Source organism: Calidris pugnax, unplaced genomic scaffold, assembly GCF_001431845.1.
Source record: "Calidris pugnax isolate Ruff unplaced genomic scaffold, ASM143184v1 scaffold20, whole genome shotgun sequence".
NCBI classification, from domain to species: domain Eukaryota; kingdom Metazoa; phylum Chordata; class Aves; order Charadriiformes; family Scolopacidae; genus Calidris; species Calidris pugnax.
In genome coordinates this window covers 28,904,633-28,927,246 of record NW_015094510.1, presented here as the reverse complement: position 1 = coordinate 28,927,246, position 22,614 = coordinate 28,904,633, and the positions used below count along the sequence as shown (strand labels likewise).

Below are 22,614 nucleotides of genomic sequence, written 5' to 3'. Positions count from 1 at the left end.
ACAGTATGAAGTCACACTGTCTTATCCGAGACTTCCACAACCAAACCAACCTCATCAAAAACCCACAGAAAACTCAGAAGTAACTCTATGGCCAAGATTTAACACCCCACACCTTTAGCCAATGCTTTTAAAACAATAATATAATATGTAGGAGAGACAGGCTTTTAAGAGTTACTATTGCTATGGCAGAATCTTTTATTAAAAATAAATTTTGAAGACTTTTAAACCCTTCACAAGCAAGCAGCTTTCTCAATATAACTGGACTGAGCACATCACAAGTGGCCAGAAGATTTATACTTAGTAAAATTTGACACAGCTCTCCAAATTATCTTGGCATTATTATTATCCTCATCATGCATTATTATCTGCTACGTGCAGGAGAACGAAATATATTTTCTAGTACAGATCATAATTTTGGAAGAACTCAGGTACTTTGTAACTGGGATCACTTGAACCTCCTGATGCAGAAGATAAGTATCTTAAATTTGCTATAGGAACCCATGTATTAGAAAATATTTAACAAAAAGATATAAAAGACTGGGTAGCTTTAAACTCTTCACCACTTGAGAGAAGCTTCAGAGGCTGTTTTTCTCCTGCTTCCTTCCTTATGTCTTACACTACATATTTTGTGCCTTTACATGAAGTAACCTTTTCCAAGGATCTATTAGTATGGAAAAAAAAATGTAATTGAAGATCCTTACCCCGTATCTCTCAGCTACAATTTCCTCAAGATTTCGTTTCTCTCTCTCAGCCTGCTCCTTCATCCTTTGGTATGACTTTCGTAACCAACTTAATCCAGCATCTTCTACCACTGTAACTGAAGCAGAAAACAATGAGAGGTCATCGTTTTATATCTCAGTAGTTATTCCTATGTAACATTACTCTGTATGTGACATTAAATCTTCACCTAAACTTAATGTAAAAGTTGAAGGGGTGCAAAATATAGAAAGAATATAATAATACAGTTACGTGTTTTTATAAGTCAATCCTGAATATACGTCAGTAATACCACTGATTTAATTAAGCTTCTCCATTTTATCATAGAGCACAACAAGCAGTTTCCAAGACAGGAGTGGCATATGAGATGTTGTGGGGGTTTTTTATGAAATTAAAGAACCTTCTTATTGTTTCCACTTTCTGTGTCCATCCTTTGGCATACTCCTTACATATAATCAAGTGCATTCCCCTTCTCAGAAAATTAATGAGTAACCCATTGCTTTCCATTTGAGAAGACAGCAGAGGTCTTAACATTCAGGACACATACTCACTGATGCCTGTCACCTCTTAGAGCTCACTGATTGATCTCTGTGACTCCTGAAAGTGGGCATGAGGCTAATGGTTTGCAGGACAGACTGTCCACAGGGAAAGGCTCCCAAAGAGAAAAGTCAGGGACCCTGCTGTTCCCTGCTGACAGAATACAAGGACCCTTCTTATCACATAATAAACGTTTCATGACATTAGGAAAAACGTTTTTCTAACTGCTCTTGCAGGAAATAGACAGGATAACCCTGGGGTAAGGAAAGAAGGGAAAAGGTTACAGAAATAATATTTTTCACAAACTACATCTGTAATGTACTTCATTTTAATGTGACTCAGACTTCTGTGGTTGAATATTTTAAAACTATAATTTGTGTAATGGAATGAAAGGAAGCAAATGAGATGACAACAATTTATCTTGTCTTGGTTAAATCATGCTTTCCTCTAATTAGTTCAAAATGGAGAATTTCTGTAAAGATATTGAAGGTCAAAACACTCAAGATTGAAAATCAGTGAAGAGAAATTCTACAAAACAACATCCTATGATATTAACCCAATGTTCACTAGTGAATTTTCATCTCATTTTTGCATTATTATATGTTATTCATAATCTCTTTACGTCAACGTTAGTAGTAACTTGTTAGCAACACAGAGACCAGAGACTGGAGAGAGAAATTTAAGATTATTACTAAAAGTTGCTATTTACCTTTCTTAATTGAAGCTGCTTCATCCTTTTCTGGTGGCAAACCTGTACCACCATCTTTCCAATAGGGATTGAGTTCTCTCTCAGACAGCATCGCCTAAAACAGAAATAATTTTAATGTGTGCATAGCATATGGTTTGTGTTTTCTCAAAGATTTGATAAATTTTTGGAGACTTGCATGGGAATAGAACAGCTTACTCATAACTCATGCTATCTAAAGACAGGTAGAAATAAACATTACTCCATCCTGAGTCAAAGCTCTCAAAAGCGCACTTAGTTGGCATCCTTATTACACAGAAGCAGTTTTACTGTTCGACTTCATTGCCTGTGTAGCAGTAATATGCACTTCTGTCTGAAGCCCTGCTGTTATGGGGGCTCTTAGTTTTACCTCAAGTTACTGCTTATCACCCTCAAACTAGATCACTTACTGTGATTCTGTCTACTGACTTCTCTGGAAGCAGGCAATGAAGTCCACTGGAGAAAAGGGCTGATTAGGCATTCCAGAACTGTCAAAATTTTGAATTTGTCTATATTATATGATCAACTCATCACTACTACTGGCATGCTGTTTAACACACTGGTTTGGGCACCAAAGAAAGGACAAACATTCTGGTAGAGAAAACACAAAAGTATAAAACTGTATGGAGAGAAAGTGGTTTGGTGGGAGAGTCTACAAAAACGGTATTCTTCTAGGATCAAGAATACATATAAATGGTCATTAACCGTGTAATACATGTTGATATTCTGGCGATTTAAGATCTTCACATTAAAGGGTTCTTCAACAGCTCAGAAAAAATGTTCAGCAAAAAATTATGTGAGGAAAAAAAAATATTAATCCCTTCTCAAAAGACAATGATGAAGTGCTGCATACTACACAAGAAGAGCGCTCCAGGTCAATCTGGTTCTGAGCCACAACACAACTAACTGGAAAACCTAACAGCTACAAATGGCCTACTGTGAGATATGAGGACAAGTAAATATTAGATAGTGATCAGCAATTATGTTTTCAGATCAGACTACATTGCATTTAAGGAGCTGAATGACCAAATGAAGTAGCCAGCAACTGCATGTAAACAGACCTAATTTAATGACAGCAAACCCTTCCCCAGCCGGACCCCAATCCACCCAACGTGCTCATGGACAACTGTAGCATGAAAGGCAGAGCAAGTGCTTTGAATTCTTTCTTCAGGAAAAAACAAGCCACAGCACCCTATGCTTTAAGACAGAAACTTAGGAAAGCTTTTATCAGACAATACAATGGTGCTCCGTTCATGCACACCACAGGGAAGAAGGCCAGACTGTCACTGGTATTAAGTAAAACACTTCAGAAGCACTTCAAATACTTCAGAACTTAATACTAACAAAACTGGCTTTCTCCATACTTAGAAGATAGTTTAAAGGCTTTTCTCCACAAAAGAACCCTTCCCATCCCAAACAGAACAAATAACTAATTAATTTAATTAAAATCACTATCACGTGGCACATCAGGCATTAGTTTAAAAACTGTAAAAAGACTTATGTATTTGAACCAATTCATTTGTTCATTCATCACACAAAATTTAGTAAGATGCAGAAAAAATTAATTAATTAATTCCTCCTACCTGCTCAATTTCTTGAGCTTTCTGTCGTTCCAACATTTTTTCTTTGTGTCTTTCACCTTTGACAGCTGCTGCTGACGTGGTTTTCAATGACATGAAGTCTAAATTCATCCATTCTTCTCTCTTTAAAATAAACACAAAGAATCAGTGTTCATGCTTCCAACAAAACCATGGCGTAGGTACAAATCAAACCAGAGCACCTACTGACGAATATTACTTACAATAAAAAGTATAGGTTTTACGAACACGTATGAAATACTTCAATGAAAAGCAAGTACGATTTGAAGAACCCCAATCTTTCAAGTTTTTAATACTCACACAAATAAATTTCATAGATGTCTTTCTGTAATTTCAAATACCTCTTCACAATGTACTTAAGACACTAGTAAACATGCGAACCATCTGGACAGCTTGTTATTCACTTAAAAGAACACTGTACACCTAGACCAATTCCTTTTCATCTGGCTAATTCTGACTTTGTGGTCTCTTACATCTCTTTTAGCATATACAATCTGCAATCTAACTGAACAGAGCTCATATCCAGGCACTAACTGCACCCTCAAATTAAACAGTTAAACATCTAAACATCTACATTCTGTGTGCTGTACCCATAATAACACAGCACATACAACACTTAAGCCAGGCCAAGGACATTTCACAAATGAGGACTACTCTCTAAAGAAAAGCAGCATATAAAAAGCCTAGATATACCTACTACCTTTATGCATACAAAACATGAAGCCTCAAAAGAAAGCGGTGACACACAGACTATAAACAACTACTCTGCAAACACAAGCATTTGGAACATTTCTGGGGATAGCATACAACCAAAATGACAAGATTTCATCTAATTTTGAAACATATCCTTGCAGAAGAGTCTTCATATCTTCAGTAGGGTTCAAGTCTGAGTTGTCAGTCTGAAGAGATGCTATATGTCACACTTTCTCTGTTATTTAAAAATTACACGAGGCCACACATCAGAGAGTTTCAGAGGAGAAACACAACATTCCACTTCTCGGATCTTCTCCAAGAGAGAGAAGGAACTGAAAAATAACCTATCTTCAACTGATTGGACAGTATCTATGGCCAAACCAGCAAGTAACATGGAAGTGGGATGTGCGTGGGACCTTGGGAGAAGTGGATGTGCATGGGAGCTCTAGAGGTCATCTGGTCCAACCGCCCTGCTCAAGCAGGGCAACCTAGAGCCAGTTGCCCAGGACCTGGTCCAGACAGTTTGTAAATATATCCAAGGATGGAGATTCCTCAACCTCTGCAAGTAACCTGTGCCACTGCCTGGTCACCCTCACAGTAAAACACTGTTTCCTGATGTTCAGACAGAAACTCCCGTGTTTCCGTCTGTGCGCACTGTCTCTGGTCCTGTCACGAGGCACCACTGTCAGAGCCTGACTGTCTTCTATACAGGTTTCAGACCTGCATGTTTGGGGATTGTGTTTGTTTTTTTCTTTTTGTCCTTTGTTTTGTGTTTTTTTAAGTAAGCACTCTGGACTAGTCTGAGGCTAGCCCCATGGAGCACCTTAGCTGCACATTGAGAACATACATTCTAACTTGGTTTATTCCAACAGGAAATGGATTTACATGCACCAAGACTTCTTCATCATGTGAACCAAAATACAAAAAATAGGGATGAACAGGAAATTCCTTTCAAAAACACACTCTTCATCCAAAATAGACAAGCCCAGGGTTCACATTATACAATAAATACTTGGGAAAAAATGGTATTGCAGTATAAATTATCATGACATACATAAGGATTTATATTTCATTACTTTACACTTCTCCAAGAAGACAGACATAATTCAGAGATCCTTTTCATTTCTCTTAACAAGGTGTACAAATTCAGAATGAGAAACAGAGACTTTTTTCAGGAGCAGAATTAGACACTAAATTAAAAATCATCATTTTCACACAACTGAAGATGTTGTGATATGTGACTACATTTATGGTACTGAAATCAGAGCAGTTCATTTCAGGATGACTCGATTTTCCAGAGCAGACACTGCTTACTGGGCACAGAATTCACCTAGGAAGATTGAAAGAGGCATTGACTCCTTAAATATTATTACTGCAAACTTCTGCATCTCTCCTCCTTATATCTGTTTAAGCACCACAGAAGCAAAAATTCATTCAACTGTAGAACAGCCACCAAAATCACGTGGAAAAAAATACCATGTCTAGTCAAGATCTTTAAGTTGACCTCTTCAAGAAAATCAAGCCCAGTTGCTAGAGCCTCAAAACATGATAAAAGGAATTGGTGCTAGACAAAATTAAGCATAGTGCCTTGAGTACTAAGCCACTACTAGGTAGAGAAGTCTTCCAATGAATGAAATGTAACATTTACCCAGCTACGCAAAGACATTTGTCTGTAAAATAGGTTTTGTTGAACACATTGCGAAAGAGTTGTCAGGAAACCTAAGCACGTTTCACATCTGGTCATGCTGAATTTATTTCTGGAGTAGTTATCAGACTGCTCACCTGCAAGGAGGGTTCTTTCACAGCATCTGAATGCTTGTTGACCTTCCAAGCCTTTTCTGTGCTATCGGACTGTGACGCGTTTGACTCAACCCATTCAACTGAAGAATCCTAAAAGGAGTCCAATGTAAAGAAAAATAGTAACAGCGTAATATAGTATTATATGTCGATAAAATGCAATACTTACCAAGTATATTGACAATCAAAACTGATGTTGATTAGCATTACTAACGTTGCACTATTTATTATTTTAAAATACTGATAATAAAAATACAATCCTGATATTCCTACAGGAGACTGTTCCTTCATTATCAAAACATTCCACCATACTTCATGATCACATCAGAGTCTGGAACACTAGTTCACACTGGCAGTTTATTAGCATAATGCTACTGAAGTTAAAAACTGCCAGAATAAAACCAAAACCAACTGGCTTTATGGCATTACAAAACAAAATAAAAAAATCTAAATTCATTACTAAGTTCTACATTGAAAAAGTAAAATCAGTAACACTAAAATGTAAAACACTGTACATGCTATCTCCTATTTTCATATCCAACTTTCTATACTTGCACTTGCAAACAGTGTACTGAGATATTACACTTGAAGCAAATAGGATGCCATTGAAGGAGTTTCCCTGCTGTTTATTCCCATGACAGGTTCATGTAAAAGACTTTGGATCAAAAGTATCAGCCAGGACAGTGCTGTATCCTGGACTCACTGATGTGATCTGAGGGGTTTTGATGACTCCCATGGGAAACGTGGGATATTTGTGCCTTAGGTTACTTTCCACACTGAAAAGCATAGTTAACCTCTGATATCAGCCCCTTGAAAATAAATCACATTGTATTGCATGCTCCTGCACTCAATAAAAGAGACTCACTGAAAAGAAAAAAAATCACAGTGCTAAGTGACTTACAGCAAAATGCTGAGAGGATGTTTTATACAACGTGACGAGAAAGCAGCACCCAGATTTCTTATGCATTCTCTGTAGTGCTTTGCCAGAGCACCCCTCAACATGAAGGCAACTATCTACAGATTCACAACTCTGAGTCTTCCTTCAGACCCATGTACAACTCCCATGTTGCTGGGAGCTTCTATGGTTGAACATCGATGGAAAAAGCCACTAGTAACTCATGCTTAAAATCAAAGTCAAATATTTGCAATTTTAGACATACACTATGATACACCACTGACTATAGGGAACCTATTAATTTTTCCACTCTATCCTAGAATGAGGATTTTTTTTCAATTTCTCTCTGCTGAAAAACTATAAATCCCGTAGTTCCTAATGAGTGAATTCAATATTATAAAATTTACAAGCACTCACACACCAGTCTCTTTTAAATGGATTAAATACTCAGGTATATTAAAAAGACAAACTTTGCTGCAGTTCTTCCCAACAGAAAATGCTAAAAATGAGTCTTAATTTTACAAACCATGTGCAGTCACAGAGACCGAAATGGTGTAGGTTTTTAAAATGTCATTTGAAGAATTTTAAGATTTCTTACTTACCGAAGAACTATCAACCAAGTCATCCTTCTTTTCAGATTTTTCTTTCTTATTTTTCTTCTTTTCTTTCTTAGCTTTTTTTGAATGTTTATCCTTTTTCTTTTTTTTATGCACAGAATGTTCCTACAAGTAAATATTTGCAAATGAGACCCAGCAAAACAAATCACCCACATACAAGAAAAACAATCACAACCTACTTAGCAAACCACACTCAAAAAGGTAAAACACAGCTGGACGTAGCTACATTTTATTTCAACTTCCTTCTCTCTTTTCTATTGGGGTGAGTTGGGGAGTACGTGCCTGACATCTATAACTGACTTTTCTTCCCCCTCTTAATACCTTTTTCAGTGGAACTAAGGCACTATAACTATACCTAGAGTATCTTCTATACTACCTTTATTTCAGTCAAATCTATTTCCTTGAGAATCACTGTGTCATCAATACATATCTGTCCTTTGTTGAAATACCTGCACAGATTTCTACATTAATACTAAAGGATGTGATATTGAGAAGTTCCATTAAGGCTTCTCCAGTAAAGGACCATAAATGGTATCGCTAAAAAGCCCTAGATCCTCCAGATTTCTTTCCATGGGACTATTCTTGCCGGGCAGCACTTGCTCGTTTGCATTTGTTAGAAATTAAGGCTGGAATTGAATGAGAGAAATTTTTCCTCTTTGTGAGTAAAAGATTATTTCCACTAAAAAAAAGCTAATATTGAAGCATAAAGAATTCAGAAATTGGGAGGTTTTTAAGGATCATCTTAAAGCCCCCAAAGCCTTCTGTTCATATGAACATGCTGTAAAGATAACAACACAATTCAATGATTTACAGTTCCATCACCTTTTCCAGTTGTTCCACACGTTCATTCACATCAGCAAGCATCCACGTATCTTCACCTCGTAGATGCTTTAGCAGCTTCTGCTTCTGCTCCTTTTCATAATTAATTTTGGCCTAAGACAAACAGGGAAGAAAAATAACCAGAGTTCAGTAGCATTTACTTACAGACACACCTTTGTAAGCCACACAAAATTGAGAACTGTGTTCGATAACTTTGCCTTTTAGAGGACTGCAATAAAAGTATTTTTGGATTACATATCAAAGGAGAAATCAGGCTAAAATATATTATGCACCCTCCTCCCTCAAGCTACAGCTTTGCAGCTCCTCTAGCACCAATTTCATCCCATCATCCTAAATAAGTGATATGAAGACATTCAACTTCTGCTCTTCATTCTAATAATTCTTCTATTTTTACAACCTTCATGAACAGCATATGATATAGCAGACTTCTGATTTTCTATTTCAAAGAATTCTCTGGGCAATTACACCATCGCAAAGCACAGCTCCCTGTCCATTAACGTGAAAAGTTTGCAAGCCTATCTTTGTGCACATTCAGCTTTGGAAATGTCTCACCCAGGAGCAAAACTTGGAACTGCAGAAATTCATACTCTCCAGGAGTATACAAATATATAAGGGGTTGGCATTTCTGGCTGCAGAATGTTCTTTCCTTTCTGGTTATAGAGATAAAACTAGAAATACTTCAACTACTACTTCGGAAGGAATAATAATCATTGCAGACTGTTTCAATTCCTGAAAAGGATTTCTATAAACCACATCAATAAAATAACAACCTTTTCAGCTTCTGAAGATCCCTCTATTACTTCCAGCAGAAACATGACTTTCACAAACAAGTTTACTTAAATATAACTTGCCATTAGAGAACTTTTTATCCCAAAGTGCAATATAACACCACACCGATTAAAAAGGAGGAAAGTTACTTTATGTTATTACAACCCTAATTTTGTGTGAGGTAAGTCTTGGAAGTTTGAGCTTCCTTCTGGGTTTTGTTTGTTTGCAGGCTTATTATTTTAAATAACCAAAATCAAAGCAAAAATTAAAGGTGGAGTTTGGTTTTCACCCTGAAACACCAAGTTTTACCAGAAAGTGTTTTCAAACATACACCAAGAGACCTTATACAAGGTTAAAAAGACCGAAAGTTTAAAGAAATAAAAATCTCAGGAGATTAGACAACCAGTTTAAAGAAATAAAAATCTCAGGAGATTAGACAACCAGTTAAAGTGTTTCCTCCTGGTCAGCTATTAGCTCTCTGTAACAAACCCCACCCTAGATACAAACCTGTGCCTGCACACGACAGTAAGCTCCCTACCATGGGCCAATTTCTCTTTCTTGAGACAGCGAAGAAAGAAACCTGCAGCTTTTGAACTGATTGAAATACAGGTTATCCTCCTGTTTTCGAAAGCCTTGTATGACCAGTACGCTATAAGGGTTCAATAAACAGAAATACATGCTAAAAAAATAAGATTAAATGTGAGGGTTTGTTTTAAAAAAGGTAACTCACAAGGTAGGAGTACTGTTGTGTTTTTGAACATTGTTGTTAGCAATATTGAAAGTGGCAAAAAGAAAAAAACCACCAAAATACTACACATCTGTTGCCAAACAAAGCACACTTCTAAACCTTCATTGTCTACTTTCTTAAAATCCCCAGGTGATAAACTTTCTAATGCACTTAAATGCAAGCAAAGCAAGGCAGCTACCCAGATTTATTAATTTTAAAAGAAGGCACTTTGCAAAACAAACAAACAAAAATAGTCTAAGTGACCTTGAATAAAGAAGCCAAGACTAAGACTTCCATCTCTAGAATGGAGTTGACAGTCTACAAAAGTGATGCTACATCTTAAAATTCAAAAGGCAGGGATAAAGAAAGAATCAGTTAAGAACAAGTTGAAATTTTTATTCTGATATCAAAACAGTTTTCAAGTTTATAAATAAACAAAACAACAAAAGAGTAAGCAGGACTATAATTCAGTGACAGTAAAATAGCTGTTAAGCATAATAAGGGTCACCAAAACCACCCGGGACACCAATAAACGCAGGTACGTTTCCTGATACTTCTCCATGATCCAGAGAGTCCTTGGCTAACACTGACCACCCTAAGACATTTATCCATCTGGCACAACAATCTTGAAACTTCACAGGGAAATCACTGACTGATATTTTCTGGTTTATTATTTTCTGGCCCTTCTGTCTTAAAAATATTGATCTCACTAAAATAAAGTAACTAAGCATGGCACATTCATGGACAAGTGAAGGGTAATACCCACAGCTGTGCAACTCACAAAATGTCTACAAGCCACACGTACACAAAACTTAAGCTTACAACTGAACAGAGGTGAAACAGTGGAGATAAAGGGAACTTGAATATAGTTCTAGATGGGAAAAACACGACAAAAACAGGCTCCAAACTTGTTTGCTCCATAAATAAAAATGAAACCTATTGCCAAGATTTAGAGTGGGAAAAGGACAGGCTTTCTGCATACTCCATCTCACTTTTGGTTGAGGAAGACCTGCAGCTGGAGTCAACAGTTCCCTTCCACCCCTTTAGCGGCTCCTGGCCATATAAATCTATGAACACCTCAAATAAAGGCCAAGCAAGATCAGCCTGTCAACATGTCTTTATTTAATAAGCTCTTTGCCTGTCTAGGAAGATTTAGCCTCTTACCCTTCTCTACATTTTAAATAAAATTACTATTTCCTTTATGTTACCAAAGTTAAAAATACACATTGCAAAAAATTAAGTTAACATTATAAATAAGGTACTTTTATACTTTTTATTAGATCTAAGAATAAACAGAAAAAATACATACAAGTACTTAGGTAATTGAGATACACGATCCTAATAAAAGAGGTGGATCATTGTTTTGGCTGAAGTACACAAATACATATTCAGAACACAGAATGACTAGAAATCATCAAACTGCAGACTGCTGTCTCCTGAATACTAAATGAAACAGGATTGGGCAAGATGAATCTGTAGTGGCAATACCACCAGACTGTTAAAAAGAGAGAGACAGACACAAAAATATCAGGTGAAATCTTGTTTCTTCTTAGACAAAGACACAAAATAGAGAAGATCCTTAACAATATTCATACATAAAATAATAAAACAGAAAGCTGCCTAGAAGTTTTAAAAGATCAAAGAAGTTGTATTTTAACCTATATTATCTTTTTAACATGAGACTAGAAAGTTAGCAGCAATACCCACTGATCCTTTCCAGCTCTAAAAAAAAAACTATCTAGCTCCCTCTACCACCAAATTACAACATTAATTTTTATTGTTGGTGAATGGCTTCCCCGCACACATGCACACCCCCACTAATTTCAAGTGAGGGGGAAGAGGAAAATCTGTCTACACTGCTTTATTAGCTTCAAGCCTTACCTTTCTAGTCTACCTGTCTTTTATAACGATGCAGGGCTTATTAGCATCTAACTGGTTTTTCTTCCTTTTCTACATTTTGTAATTAAGTCCCCTGTCAGACTTATCGTTCTATGCAACAAAGGCCATCTCTAATAGTTTCACATCTCCCAACTCACAGGAGTCCAACCATTTAATTCACATTAAGGTTTGTTAATACTTTATGATACCACAAAAATATCCAACAATTTATCCTTTCCCCTATACAGAGGGGTATTTAACATTATCTACATCTTAGGTCACCGCTGCAATATTTTTACTTTTTTTTTCTCCAAAAATAGAGGATGCGACATTTCTGAAATACCTGTATTTCAAAGTAATGTGTTAATTAAGCAAATGACTATGCGTGCTACACAGGAACGCAGAGGACCATTACAAGCAGCAGCCTGTCAAAAAGGGCAAGCATCGTGTCACTTTACTTACTTCTGCGACACCCTGATGAAGTTGCTCATAGTCTCCTTTGGAACAAGCAGGAGGTGAAGCATAAAGCTGGCAAAGCACTCTGAAAGGTTTGTTGGTAAGGTACTATAAAAACAATAATTACTTTAAAGCACTATGTTAGCAGTGTTTGCCAAACTTTGCCATCTTTACCACAAGCAGGCCAAAGGGTCTTGGATTTCACAGCCCCATCTGAATAAGGAAGGAAATAAAGTTCAGAGAAAGTGCTTTCTGGTTTTCATTAGGCAGGTCATTAAGGCCAGCCTGCATCGTTGCTGACAATCTGCTAAACGAAGAATAAATTTGCTCTAAACAACCTGTAATACACCACAAACACCAGAAGCTGTACAAGTCGCATGGTGCCACCCCAGGAAGAAGCAGAACAGACCAAAGACGATGCCAACGGCCAAGGTCTAGGTCACACAATAAATGGAGGTTGTTACATGGCAGCCCCCCAAAGATGTCCAGAAGGGATAGAGGGATATCACCTGGGGAGGGAGGCTAAAACCCTCCCTAGCCCACAGAAACTAGCACTCTTTCCTGACCCCTACTCTGTTCACTATCTCAGCTCTCACAAAGGCCAGAGAAAATTTTCCACACCACAACAGTCCATCCAATTTCCTATCTTTAACTGCGGTCACGTTCTAGTTCTTCAGCTGATAGTCACCATTATTCAATAGCCAACTTCTCCATCCAAAAGAAGAAAAATTCCATTTTCAAAAGAAACTCTACAGCACACCACCAGATCAATACAGCGTGACAAAAGCATCCAACACAGAGCGGAACAGCTAAGCTGCTCTAGTGGCTTCCTGCCAATGAAGGGCAGGATCCCATTCCCACACCTCTCCTCTCCACACTCCCACTCGTGTGTTCCCACCACCTTCCCTGCGCTCCAGCCTCAGGGAAAGCCATTTCAAGAACCACCCTGACACTAAATGAATCCCACCAAGAGCAGGGTGCAGCTTCCTGGTGCAGCTTCCTGCAGATCAAGCTTCCAAGCTGTCCCTCTGGCAAGGTCATCATGGCTACCAGTTAAAACACAAGGAAAGAGGCAGAAAATGTGCACTTTGGGGAGGAAGGGCAAGAGAGGAAGAAGTATCGAAAAATCTCCTTTCAGCAACAGCTTTCTGTTAGAGAAGTTCAAATGATCTAACTCCTAGCCCACTTCAGACATCAACATAAGACACCCACAATCTAAACAATGAGCTTTTATTTCGAATTTCAGGCCCACCTATCATACAACCCTTTCCACTCATTTATCAGTTCCAATATTCACTTACCAGAAAGGTTACTGTGGCGTGTATTACCCTCACAGCTTCCATCACCCTGAAGCTCAGGGCTGCAGAGTCCTGGTTACATGAGTGCTACCTTCAGAGAACCTGAACATATCCTTCCTTGCAGTTCTGATGCTCTTATACTGCCAATTCTGTATGCGAGCAACACACTTATTTTTGTGAATGCTTAGACTATTTTTCTACCCTCAGTATTCTGATTTCTGTTACATCCATGAAGCTTTCCTCAGGAGGACAGCAGTAAAAGCACAAGAAAAAGCTTAGCTTCCACCTCATCTTGCCATATCACAACTGAGTCAAGAGTGCTGCCTGAACCTCCACCTACTCCAGACACAGCCGTGCCAGCTGGAAACGTCACTGCTCTCTGTCATTTTCACCTATCAAAAGGCACAGAAGACACGTCACAGAAACAGCCATCACTTAAATCATTTAAGCTTCTTGTGATAACACTCATTACAGAACAGTAATTTAAAGAGCAGACTGTAGGAGATGTCGACCTTCTGTCAGAAACATCTGGGAGGCAGTAACTGTTTCTGCTGGTACAGCTGCAGACACAGCAACACAAACAAACACATGACTGTAGCTACTACTGCTAGAAACCCTAGGCAGATATTTCACGTTCATGTAGGGCCTCTCCATTCCTGTGCTACAGCGAGCTCTAGAAGGTCTTGCAGACTATAACAATGGAGACATCTGTCTTCACCCCTCGCCTTCTAGAGTGACCTGTCTGTAAATCAAAGATGTTGCGTGCAAAAATGCATACAGAGGGGCTCTGTCAGAAGTCTGAAAATCTTTTTGTGAGAAGGAAGTATTCATTTCTCAGTGCTGTTACTCTCCTAATATCAGTCAAAGATTTAAGTGAGTATAATAGTACTGACACGCTTATTTCCCCCAACAGAGAGAGTGAGGGATGTTATATTTGATAACAGATTTAAAAGAGAAAGAACAAAAAGGAGGTCCTTAGTATTACAGCACAGAAGCAACTTCCAACAAATAACAGCTCTACGACCTGTAACAGTGATACGTTTTGCTATTAATTTCTGTCTAAGGAGAAATTTCTGTAATTTTACACTCAAGTGTAAAAACTACTGCCAAAGCATCCCATCACCTCAGCAAATACTAATCACTGCAACAACCCAACAGTTAGGTTTTTATGAGGAAATATCTGATCGTGTATCACTGGGAAAACCTGCTGATTTCACAGCTTGTTTAGAGCTCAAATACAGTGAACTCAGTGATATTGTTACACATCAGGGGGGTTGGGAAGGTGTTAAATTTTAGGCTGTATTTTCAAAGAAAATAAATCAGAAAACATAAACCAAAAATAAAGTTAGAGGTCTAAGTCAAAGCATCAAACAAGATGCTTCAAAAAATAATGGCCTGTGCATCTCTTCTATTTTTTAATAGAAACCTAAATAAGTAAAACTAAACACATAATTTCTTGTTTGTGCAGTGGACTGGTTTCCAAGTATCATTTTATTTACATTGCTTCAAGAACATATCTTATTTGTTCAGAACACCGAGTGAGGTCTTATTTACCTACAATCAACTTTTATTTTAAATCAATATGTACAGCTATCAAGACAAACTTGCAATCTATTGGTAATCCTTGGCAATTAAAAGACAGCATTTCTACATAAGCAATGGTCAAAACACACCCCCCTCAGAGACCAAAGAGTGACCCCCCTCAGAGACCAAAGAGTGAAAGACTCTGAAAGTCCATGGAATAAAAGCAGGGAACAGAAGAGCAACCCTGAAGTACAGAAATATCACGTCATGGCACAGATGCAGGAATAATTCAAGATTGAATTATTGCTGATTTTTACCCAAAAAAAATGTGTTTATGTCTAGGAAAAGTACACATCCCTGCACTTACCAAAACACCCATCAGATTATTTTCTCTTTCTAAACTTGCGAAGTAAAACGGCAGTGTCATGAACTATCACGCTTATCAAAACAAGATGCTATTTCTGGAGCTTAATAACAATTTGCATGTCAACACTTAATTATTTGATTACTGATCATTATCATAAACATTACCAGCTGCTGGGTTTTACCAATGCAATTGGGAGGACAGACTACACAAATAAAAGAACACACTTCCAAAATTTAAAAGAGAGATCTCAATGAGTTGGGTGGTATTTTGGTTTTTCAAAAGAAAAAGTAGTTCATAACCAACAAAAAACATGAAACAGTAAATAAATTTTTAAAAATTAACAAGAAGGAACACCTTCTGTTCAGCTTGTTTTAAAAGTAAAAGGTACTAATGAAATCCATTCCATTCCTACAACTGTTTCAAAATCTACTGTATATTTAACCTCTTGATTTTTGTGGATATCGAATCTGCAAGAGGAAGCAAATCCCAGATTGTTCTCTAAGCCCAGTGATCAAGGGAGAATTACTTCTCAAGAGAGAGTGAAGGTTCTCTCAGGCTCCTCACTGTCCTAACTATCAAGAAAAAGATGGTACCTGTGACCAGAATTGAGGAACTCCCTGTCATCTTAGTCCTAACAACATACTCCATGGAACAGAAGGCAGACTAATAATTTGCAATATATTATAACTAAAACTCCTCAAAGGCGAGTTGGTTGAACATCTCCTCTCATCTTTCCAGACACGGAACAGTCATTTCTGTAAACTTCTCAGATTATTAGACCCAAAGATCTGTGCGGTTTCCCAGGTGTCCTTCCCAAAAATAAATGCAGGAGCCTCCAAGATTGCAACCACCAAATAATTGTCTTGACTACATTAGCTACACATGAAATGTCCCTGTGCGTCTCTTTTTTTGCCTTCACAAGCAAGAAGATCCAAATACACCAAGATAAAGCCTTGCAGTAGTCTCCCCTCACTTCTGTTCACAAAGTGTTCAATGCTGTATCTCTTACTTCAAATATATTAAAAAAAAATAAAAATAAAAATCATCCACAGATATGTGGAAAGAGGAAGTTATACCAAAAATTTTAAACAGCATCCTCACAGAACACTTTTACTTCACATTAAACTGCTGGTGCAAAGAGAAGCAAATAAGAAAAGAGGAAAAATATTATTATTTAACAACTACTGCAATAATGTCCAACATTGTAAAAAACTTTTAGATAAAATAACCACTGATGGATGTTTTTCACTCAGGCTGGGAGCCTGTCAGAAGCAGGGTCCCCTAGGATCAATACTGGGCCCCACACTGCTCAACATCTTCACGAATGATCTCAATGATGGGACTGAAAGGACCCTCACCATGTTTGCTGATGGCACCAAACTGGGTGGTGGGGTGGACACATCAGAAGGGCAAGACATCTTAGAGAGACACCAGCAGAGGCTGGAAAAGCAGGCTAGCAAGAACTGTACAAAATTTAACAAAGACAAGTGCAAGGTCCCACATCTGGGACAGAACAACCCAAGAGCCCAGCACAGTCTGTCATCTGCGTGGCTGGGGAGCAGCGTTGCTGGCTGGGGGTCCTGGTGGACAACAAGCTGGATGGTGGCCAGCAGTGCGCTGCTGCAGCAACAAAGGCAGATCAGATCCTGGGCTGCAGCTGCATGGGCATCACAAGCAGGGACAGAAATGTGGTCATCCCACTCTACTCAGCACTTGTCAGGCCACACCTGGAGTACCGTGTCCAGTGCTGGTCCCCCCAATTCAACAAGGACACAGACAGACTGCAGAGGATCCAAAGGAGGGCCACAAGGACGATAAAGGGGCTGGAGAACCTGCCCTATAAGAGGCTGAAAGAGTTAGGTCTTTTCTCCCTGGAGAAGAGACATCTAAGGGGAAACCTCATCACAGTATTCCAGTGGGCACCTATAGAGAGGACAGAAGCTATCTCTTCACAAGGAGGGAGCCACACAGAGAGGACAAGGGGTGGAATTCCCATCACTGGAGATTTTCAGGACGTGACTAAACAAAGCACTAAATAATCTCATCTCCCTTTCCCACAAAAGGTTGGACCATGGGGCCTTTCAAGGTCCTTCTAACCAGGGCTGTTCTATAATTCCAAGAGAGGCATTGCCCCAGATCACTTGCTGTACAAGTGGCACCAGCTGAGAAGAAAAGGCAAGGTAGGATAATGGTGCCCTACATAAGTTTTGCTTCCAGTTAAAGAGTATTTTCTGAACATCCAAAAGGCTGGACTGAGCAAAGGAGCACTCTTAAACGTATCATACGGCAGTTCAAATAAAGCAAAAGAAATCTTAACAACAACAAACTTTAGCAGGAAAGTATCACTCACTAAATTAATTTCCCTTCAACTGCTTGTCAAAAAGGGAGAAGTACACGTGCAGCAGGATCACCTCACACTTCTCAAGTCACTGAAGGGAACTTCTATTGCCTAGAAATGGTTCCACACCTGTGCGAGGGAGACACCCGCACAATGTGTCACCTGAAATCCGCTGTCTTCCTACTTTGCCTTGAGAAAAGACATCACTACTGTGTAAGCCACAGGCTATTCAGGCCATTTTCTCGTTATCTTTTTTTCTGAAAATATCTTTCCCCAGTAAGATTTGGTTGCTGCTTACATCACCTGGAGCATCTCTCCTACAAAGAGAGGCTGAGGGACTTGGGTCTTTTTAGCCTGGAGAAGAGAAGGCTGAGGGGGGATCTTGATCAATGCTTATAAATACTTAAAGGGAGGGTGCCAGGAGGACAGGGCTGGTCTTTTTTCAGTGGTGCCCAGTGACAGGACAAGAGGAAATGGCCACAAACTTGAGTATAAGAAGTTCCACCTAAACATGAAGAGGAACTTCTTTACTGTGAGAGTGGTAGAGCACTGGAACAGGCTGCCCAGAGAGGTGGTGGAATCTCCTTCTCTGGAGACATTCAAAACCCGCCTGGACAAGTTCCTGTACAACCTGCTATAGGTAGGCCCGCTCTGGCAGGGGGGTTGGACTAGATGATCTCCAGAGGTCCCTTCCAACCCCATATTATTCTATGATTCTACTGGCCTCCTTCTCTCAAAGGCCCATCATCACAATCTCATACTTTTTCTATACCCTGTCCTCCTCTTTTCTTTCCATACAGTTACCCTCTACTCCTTCAAAACCGGTCATGTCATTTCACTGATGTGCCATTTACTACTTTATCATTCACTTTACCTACAAGTTACAAGAACAATCAGCAGCTTACTGCACAAATACCAAACGTGGCATATAGGCAGATTTTTAATAAAATGCATCAGGATTAGCAAAGGTCTCCCAAGTCAAAGCAACTCTACCAAAGCATCTGTGAGTCGGAGCCTCCTGATTCTTGGCTAACACTACAGCAAGATGTAACCAAGTAACATCCTGGCTTCGTGAAAAGAGGCTGTCCTGCTTCTGTTCAAGTTATTACCTATTCCATGACCAGAGTGTTATAATGGAGGAATACTGACTCCTACAGAAAGACAGACCAAGACGACAAGAAGAAGAAGTTGCCTTTTATGTCTCATTTAAGGAAATGCTGACAGTTGGGGCAGTTTAGTTAGAGAAGGCTGGGGAGTGGCGGTGGTGTCATCTTATCAATGTATACAAATATCTGAAGAGAGGGTGTAAGACAGACCAAGCCATGCTCTTTCCAACGGTATAAGAACAAAATCACACAGTAAGTGAACCACCAAGCAGATCAACACCACTGCAAGTGGCAAAACGCACGAACTCGGGTGGCTGTCACTCAAAACTCAGTTCCCAGTCGCTTTCTGCCGCTCCGGGACCCGCAGCCCAGCTCCCCCCGCGGCAGAGGGGACTCTCCCCAGGCCATCCCCCTCCTTCAGCTGCCGTGGCGGGCCTGGGGGCGGGAGCCCGCGGCCAGGGCCGACCTCAGGAGCGCACCGACCCCGCGCAAGACGAGGCCTCCAGCACCCGGCCTGCGGGAGGGAGCCCCCGGGAAAAGGCCAGGCCAGACCGGGCCGGGCCGGGCCGGGCACCCCACCTGCGCCAGCAGCGCTTCCCGCTGCCGCTGCCGCTCCTCCTTGCGCGCCGCCAGGCTCCGCTCGCTCTCAAACCCGGACGCCATCGCCAGGCCACACCGGAAGCCGACCGCCGCGCACCAGCCGTACAGCAACCCCGCCGTACGGCGAGGTCGGGCCGACTGTCGTAAACGGCGTGCCTGGCAACGGCGGGCGGAACGGGCCGGGCCGGGGGTGGCTCCTTCCCCCGGTGCCGTGGTCCCACCGGCGGCCTCCCCACCGGGAACGGCCTCTCCGGGTCCCCCAGCACCCTCCCCGCCGGGCCGGGCCGGGCTGGGCTGGGCCGGGCCAGGGCCTTACAGGGCCCCCAGCGCCCTCGTACGGGCTGAGGCGAGCTCCCTCGTACGGGGTGAGGCGGCAGGTCCCCGGCCGCCAGCTCTCTGCCCCCGGGTGCCCCTGGCCACTGCCCGGCTGTAACACGGTCAGCCTCATGACAGACTTTCCCCAAGTTCTCTCATGGCTTCATAATTAAAGTCAACCTCCGGAAGGTTTTCCACGGCCTCACAGGTGAAGGTCACGGCAAATGGTGTGTCGTGGGACAAACCTGTGCCACTGGCCTGGATTGGGAGACACAGGACTAACTTTTCTTCTAATGCTGGGGAAAATTGCACTTTTAGAAGACTCTAATGTCTGAATTTGTGAAAATATTTCACTCATAGAATGAGCCGCTCAGGTGGGACTCATAGAATACTTCCAGGGATGGAGCTACTTTATAGCCAGCCAGGCTCTGTGGGATTCAAGGTTAGTGTTTTTGAGCCTTGCCAGGTGCAGGGACAAGGAGGAGCAAGGCCTGGGCGTTTGACCCAGGGTGGCCAACAGGATTATTTCATACCATTAACATCACATTCAATATAAATTAGAAAAGTTTGCTGCGTAGCTCTCTCTCCCTTGATGGCGGCGGGTCCAGACAACTCCTTGCCCCGGTGCCGGACCCCTGAGGCCTTCCCTTCCTCCTGATGCCATTGTGCTCACAGTGTCTGCCATTTGCTGTCCCTGCTGGGAGTGCACAGCTTCCTGCTGATAGAATTGGCTGAGCATAATTCTTGTATATCTTATATCAGTATTGGGATTAATACGGGTTTTTAATATTATTGTTAATTATTTAGTCTTAGTCTATTAAATCTATTTATATTTCAACCCTTGTGTTTCTTTGTGTTCCCTGATTCCCCTTTCCGGGTGGGGAGGGGTCATCGGGTGATAGAATAATTGTCTCATCGACAATAGATTGTTATGGGTTTTCTCAAACCATAACAGCCACTTGACTGACAGGATCACCAAGTGCTGGGGTGGGGACACCAACCTCCAGGCTTATCCTCCTGCTGGGCTGAAATTACCTTAGGGGAGCTCCAGGCTGCTCCTCTGGGCCAACATTAAGGAGAAGTGAAGAAGGGACAGGTGGCCTCGCTGGCTCTCCCACACCCTGGTGCCACGCAGCACCCCACGCTGCGCATTGCCACGACTCACCTGCAGAATGGCCTCCCAGCACTTTCTGCCCCATTTGCAACTGGTTGGAGGCATCCGTGCCAGCTGGTGGCTTCTGTAACAGCAGGATGCTGGCTGCTCAGGTGGGAGTAGGGAAATTAAAAAATACGGACATCAAGCACTTACAAGTTGCAGTCAGCCAGCAGTGTTTGACAGGGCTGCTATATCTCAGGTGAAGCAAATGTTTGTCTGGGACATAATTTCTTTTGGGATGAGATCAGAGCATTATTAATGTGTCTGACACCAAATGTGTTCACAGTTGCCAAGTAATAACATTATTTAGGTGAAGATCTGAGCAAAGTGCTTGGGTAATTTGTTCGCTATTTGCATGGGACAGTATGCTTTCAAAGTGATAATGGTAATTTAATTATCGTCTCCATGGTGGTATTAAATGTGTAAATTGCATTTGCATCTTCGTGCAATTTATGTTATGACGGTTAGCAAGATCTCAAGGAAAAGCTGTTGCAGGTCACCACTAGGTAAGAAATGGTAAGTGACAGAACTTCAGAGGCAGTTTGGAAAAGCAGCACGTGAACCCCCACTGGGGAGCCATTTACAAAGCAGTACAAAATGAATACAGAAGACATTCCGGCAGGATTGACTAATGCTGTTGCTGTCCCAAAGTGGGGTCATCTACCCAGTGTGCGAGATGCCGATGTACACAGGGAGCAGAGGTCTTTTATTACTGCATATTTGTGCAGGGATGGGTGCTGGGGGTATGCCACAAGGCTAGCACACGGGTTCACAAAATCTTCAATACATGTATACATTTCAAAACACAGAAGTACACGTCTTTAGTTACGATTATTGGTTCATACCTTATCTTAGCAATTCCTATTGGTTACTATTATTCCTCGCTTTAAAGTTACAGTGCCCCGTGACTGATGTGTGTGTGCTCCAATGCAGTGGGGGGTTAATCTTGCTCGGTCTCTAATTGAGTCAGGGTTGTGATCTCCCCCAGCCGCCTTTACCTTTCCCTTAGTTACAACTGATTTTTGCTGACTTGATGCTTTTTTGCAATTATCTGGCTTTCGGCACCTCTTGGGGTAGCATCTTCTCTTCTTATCAGCCTTCTGTTCCTCTTCAAGGGTATATTTATTAGCAAGGCATGTATTGTTTATACAGAGTGTCCTGTTTCAACAAGGCCGTGTAACTTTTTTACAGCTCTTTGCTATTGCTCAATCAGAGATCCTGACTTCTAAAGTACAGGACTATGCTCAGTCCATAGCTGTATGCAGCAAAGTAGGCTGGTTGAGAGAGGAGAAGCAGGAAAAGTGCATGTTTGGCCCAGTAAGGAAGGCCTCTTCTCTGATCGTGATGTGCTGTTCTTACCCACAAACTGGTTTCTCTCCACCCCAGTGTTGTCATTTGCTCCAGACAGCCAGCAGAGAGCCTCAGGTGGGAACTGCCTGACTCCCTCAGCACACAGCCAAGCAAATGGGCTTAACAGATTTGTATTAAATCTAAACAGCAAATTGATAGTCCCTGAGCTGACCTGACCAGTTGTGACTGAAGGAGTTTAGGCTGTACTTGGAAGAGCTGCAGGAGAACAGGAAGCCTGGCAGCTGTGGCAGAGGGAGGTTAGTGACAGCTGTGGACAATTTCTTCCTCCAGTACAGGAGTGGGAAAAGGGAAT

The 22,614-nt window shown here is 40.9% G+C and overlaps 1 protein-coding gene across 2 annotated transcripts in view; it reads right to left on the bottom strand.

Moving 5' to 3' along the window:
• CWF19L2 (CWF19-like 2, cell cycle control (S. pombe)) overlaps positions 1 to 19,587 on the bottom strand; it is a 74,112-nt gene extending 54,525 nt beyond the window's left edge. The window contains exons 1-7 of one of the 2 annotated variants that reach the window (XM_014965778.1): positions 19,460 to 19,587; positions 8,401 to 8,511; positions 7,564 to 7,683; positions 6,052 to 6,159; positions 3,562 to 3,681; positions 1,964 to 2,057; positions 702 to 817 (exon numbers count right to left, since the gene is read on the bottom strand). In XM_014965778.1, coding sequence (XP_014821264.1) covers positions 702 to 817; positions 1,964 to 2,057; positions 3,562 to 3,681; positions 6,052 to 6,159; positions 7,564 to 7,683; positions 8,401 to 8,511; positions 19,460 to 19,543 — 753 coding nt within the window. In that variant the 5' untranslated portion in view covers positions 19,544 to 19,587. Of the gene's footprint in view, positions 1 to 701; positions 818 to 1,963; positions 2,058 to 3,561; positions 3,682 to 6,051; positions 6,160 to 7,563; positions 7,684 to 8,400; positions 8,512 to 12,253; positions 12,271 to 19,459 lie in introns of those variants that run through there. The other variant, XM_014965779.1, reaches the window with a different exon arrangement.
• Positions 19,588 to 22,614: the final 3,027 nt, after the last annotated feature.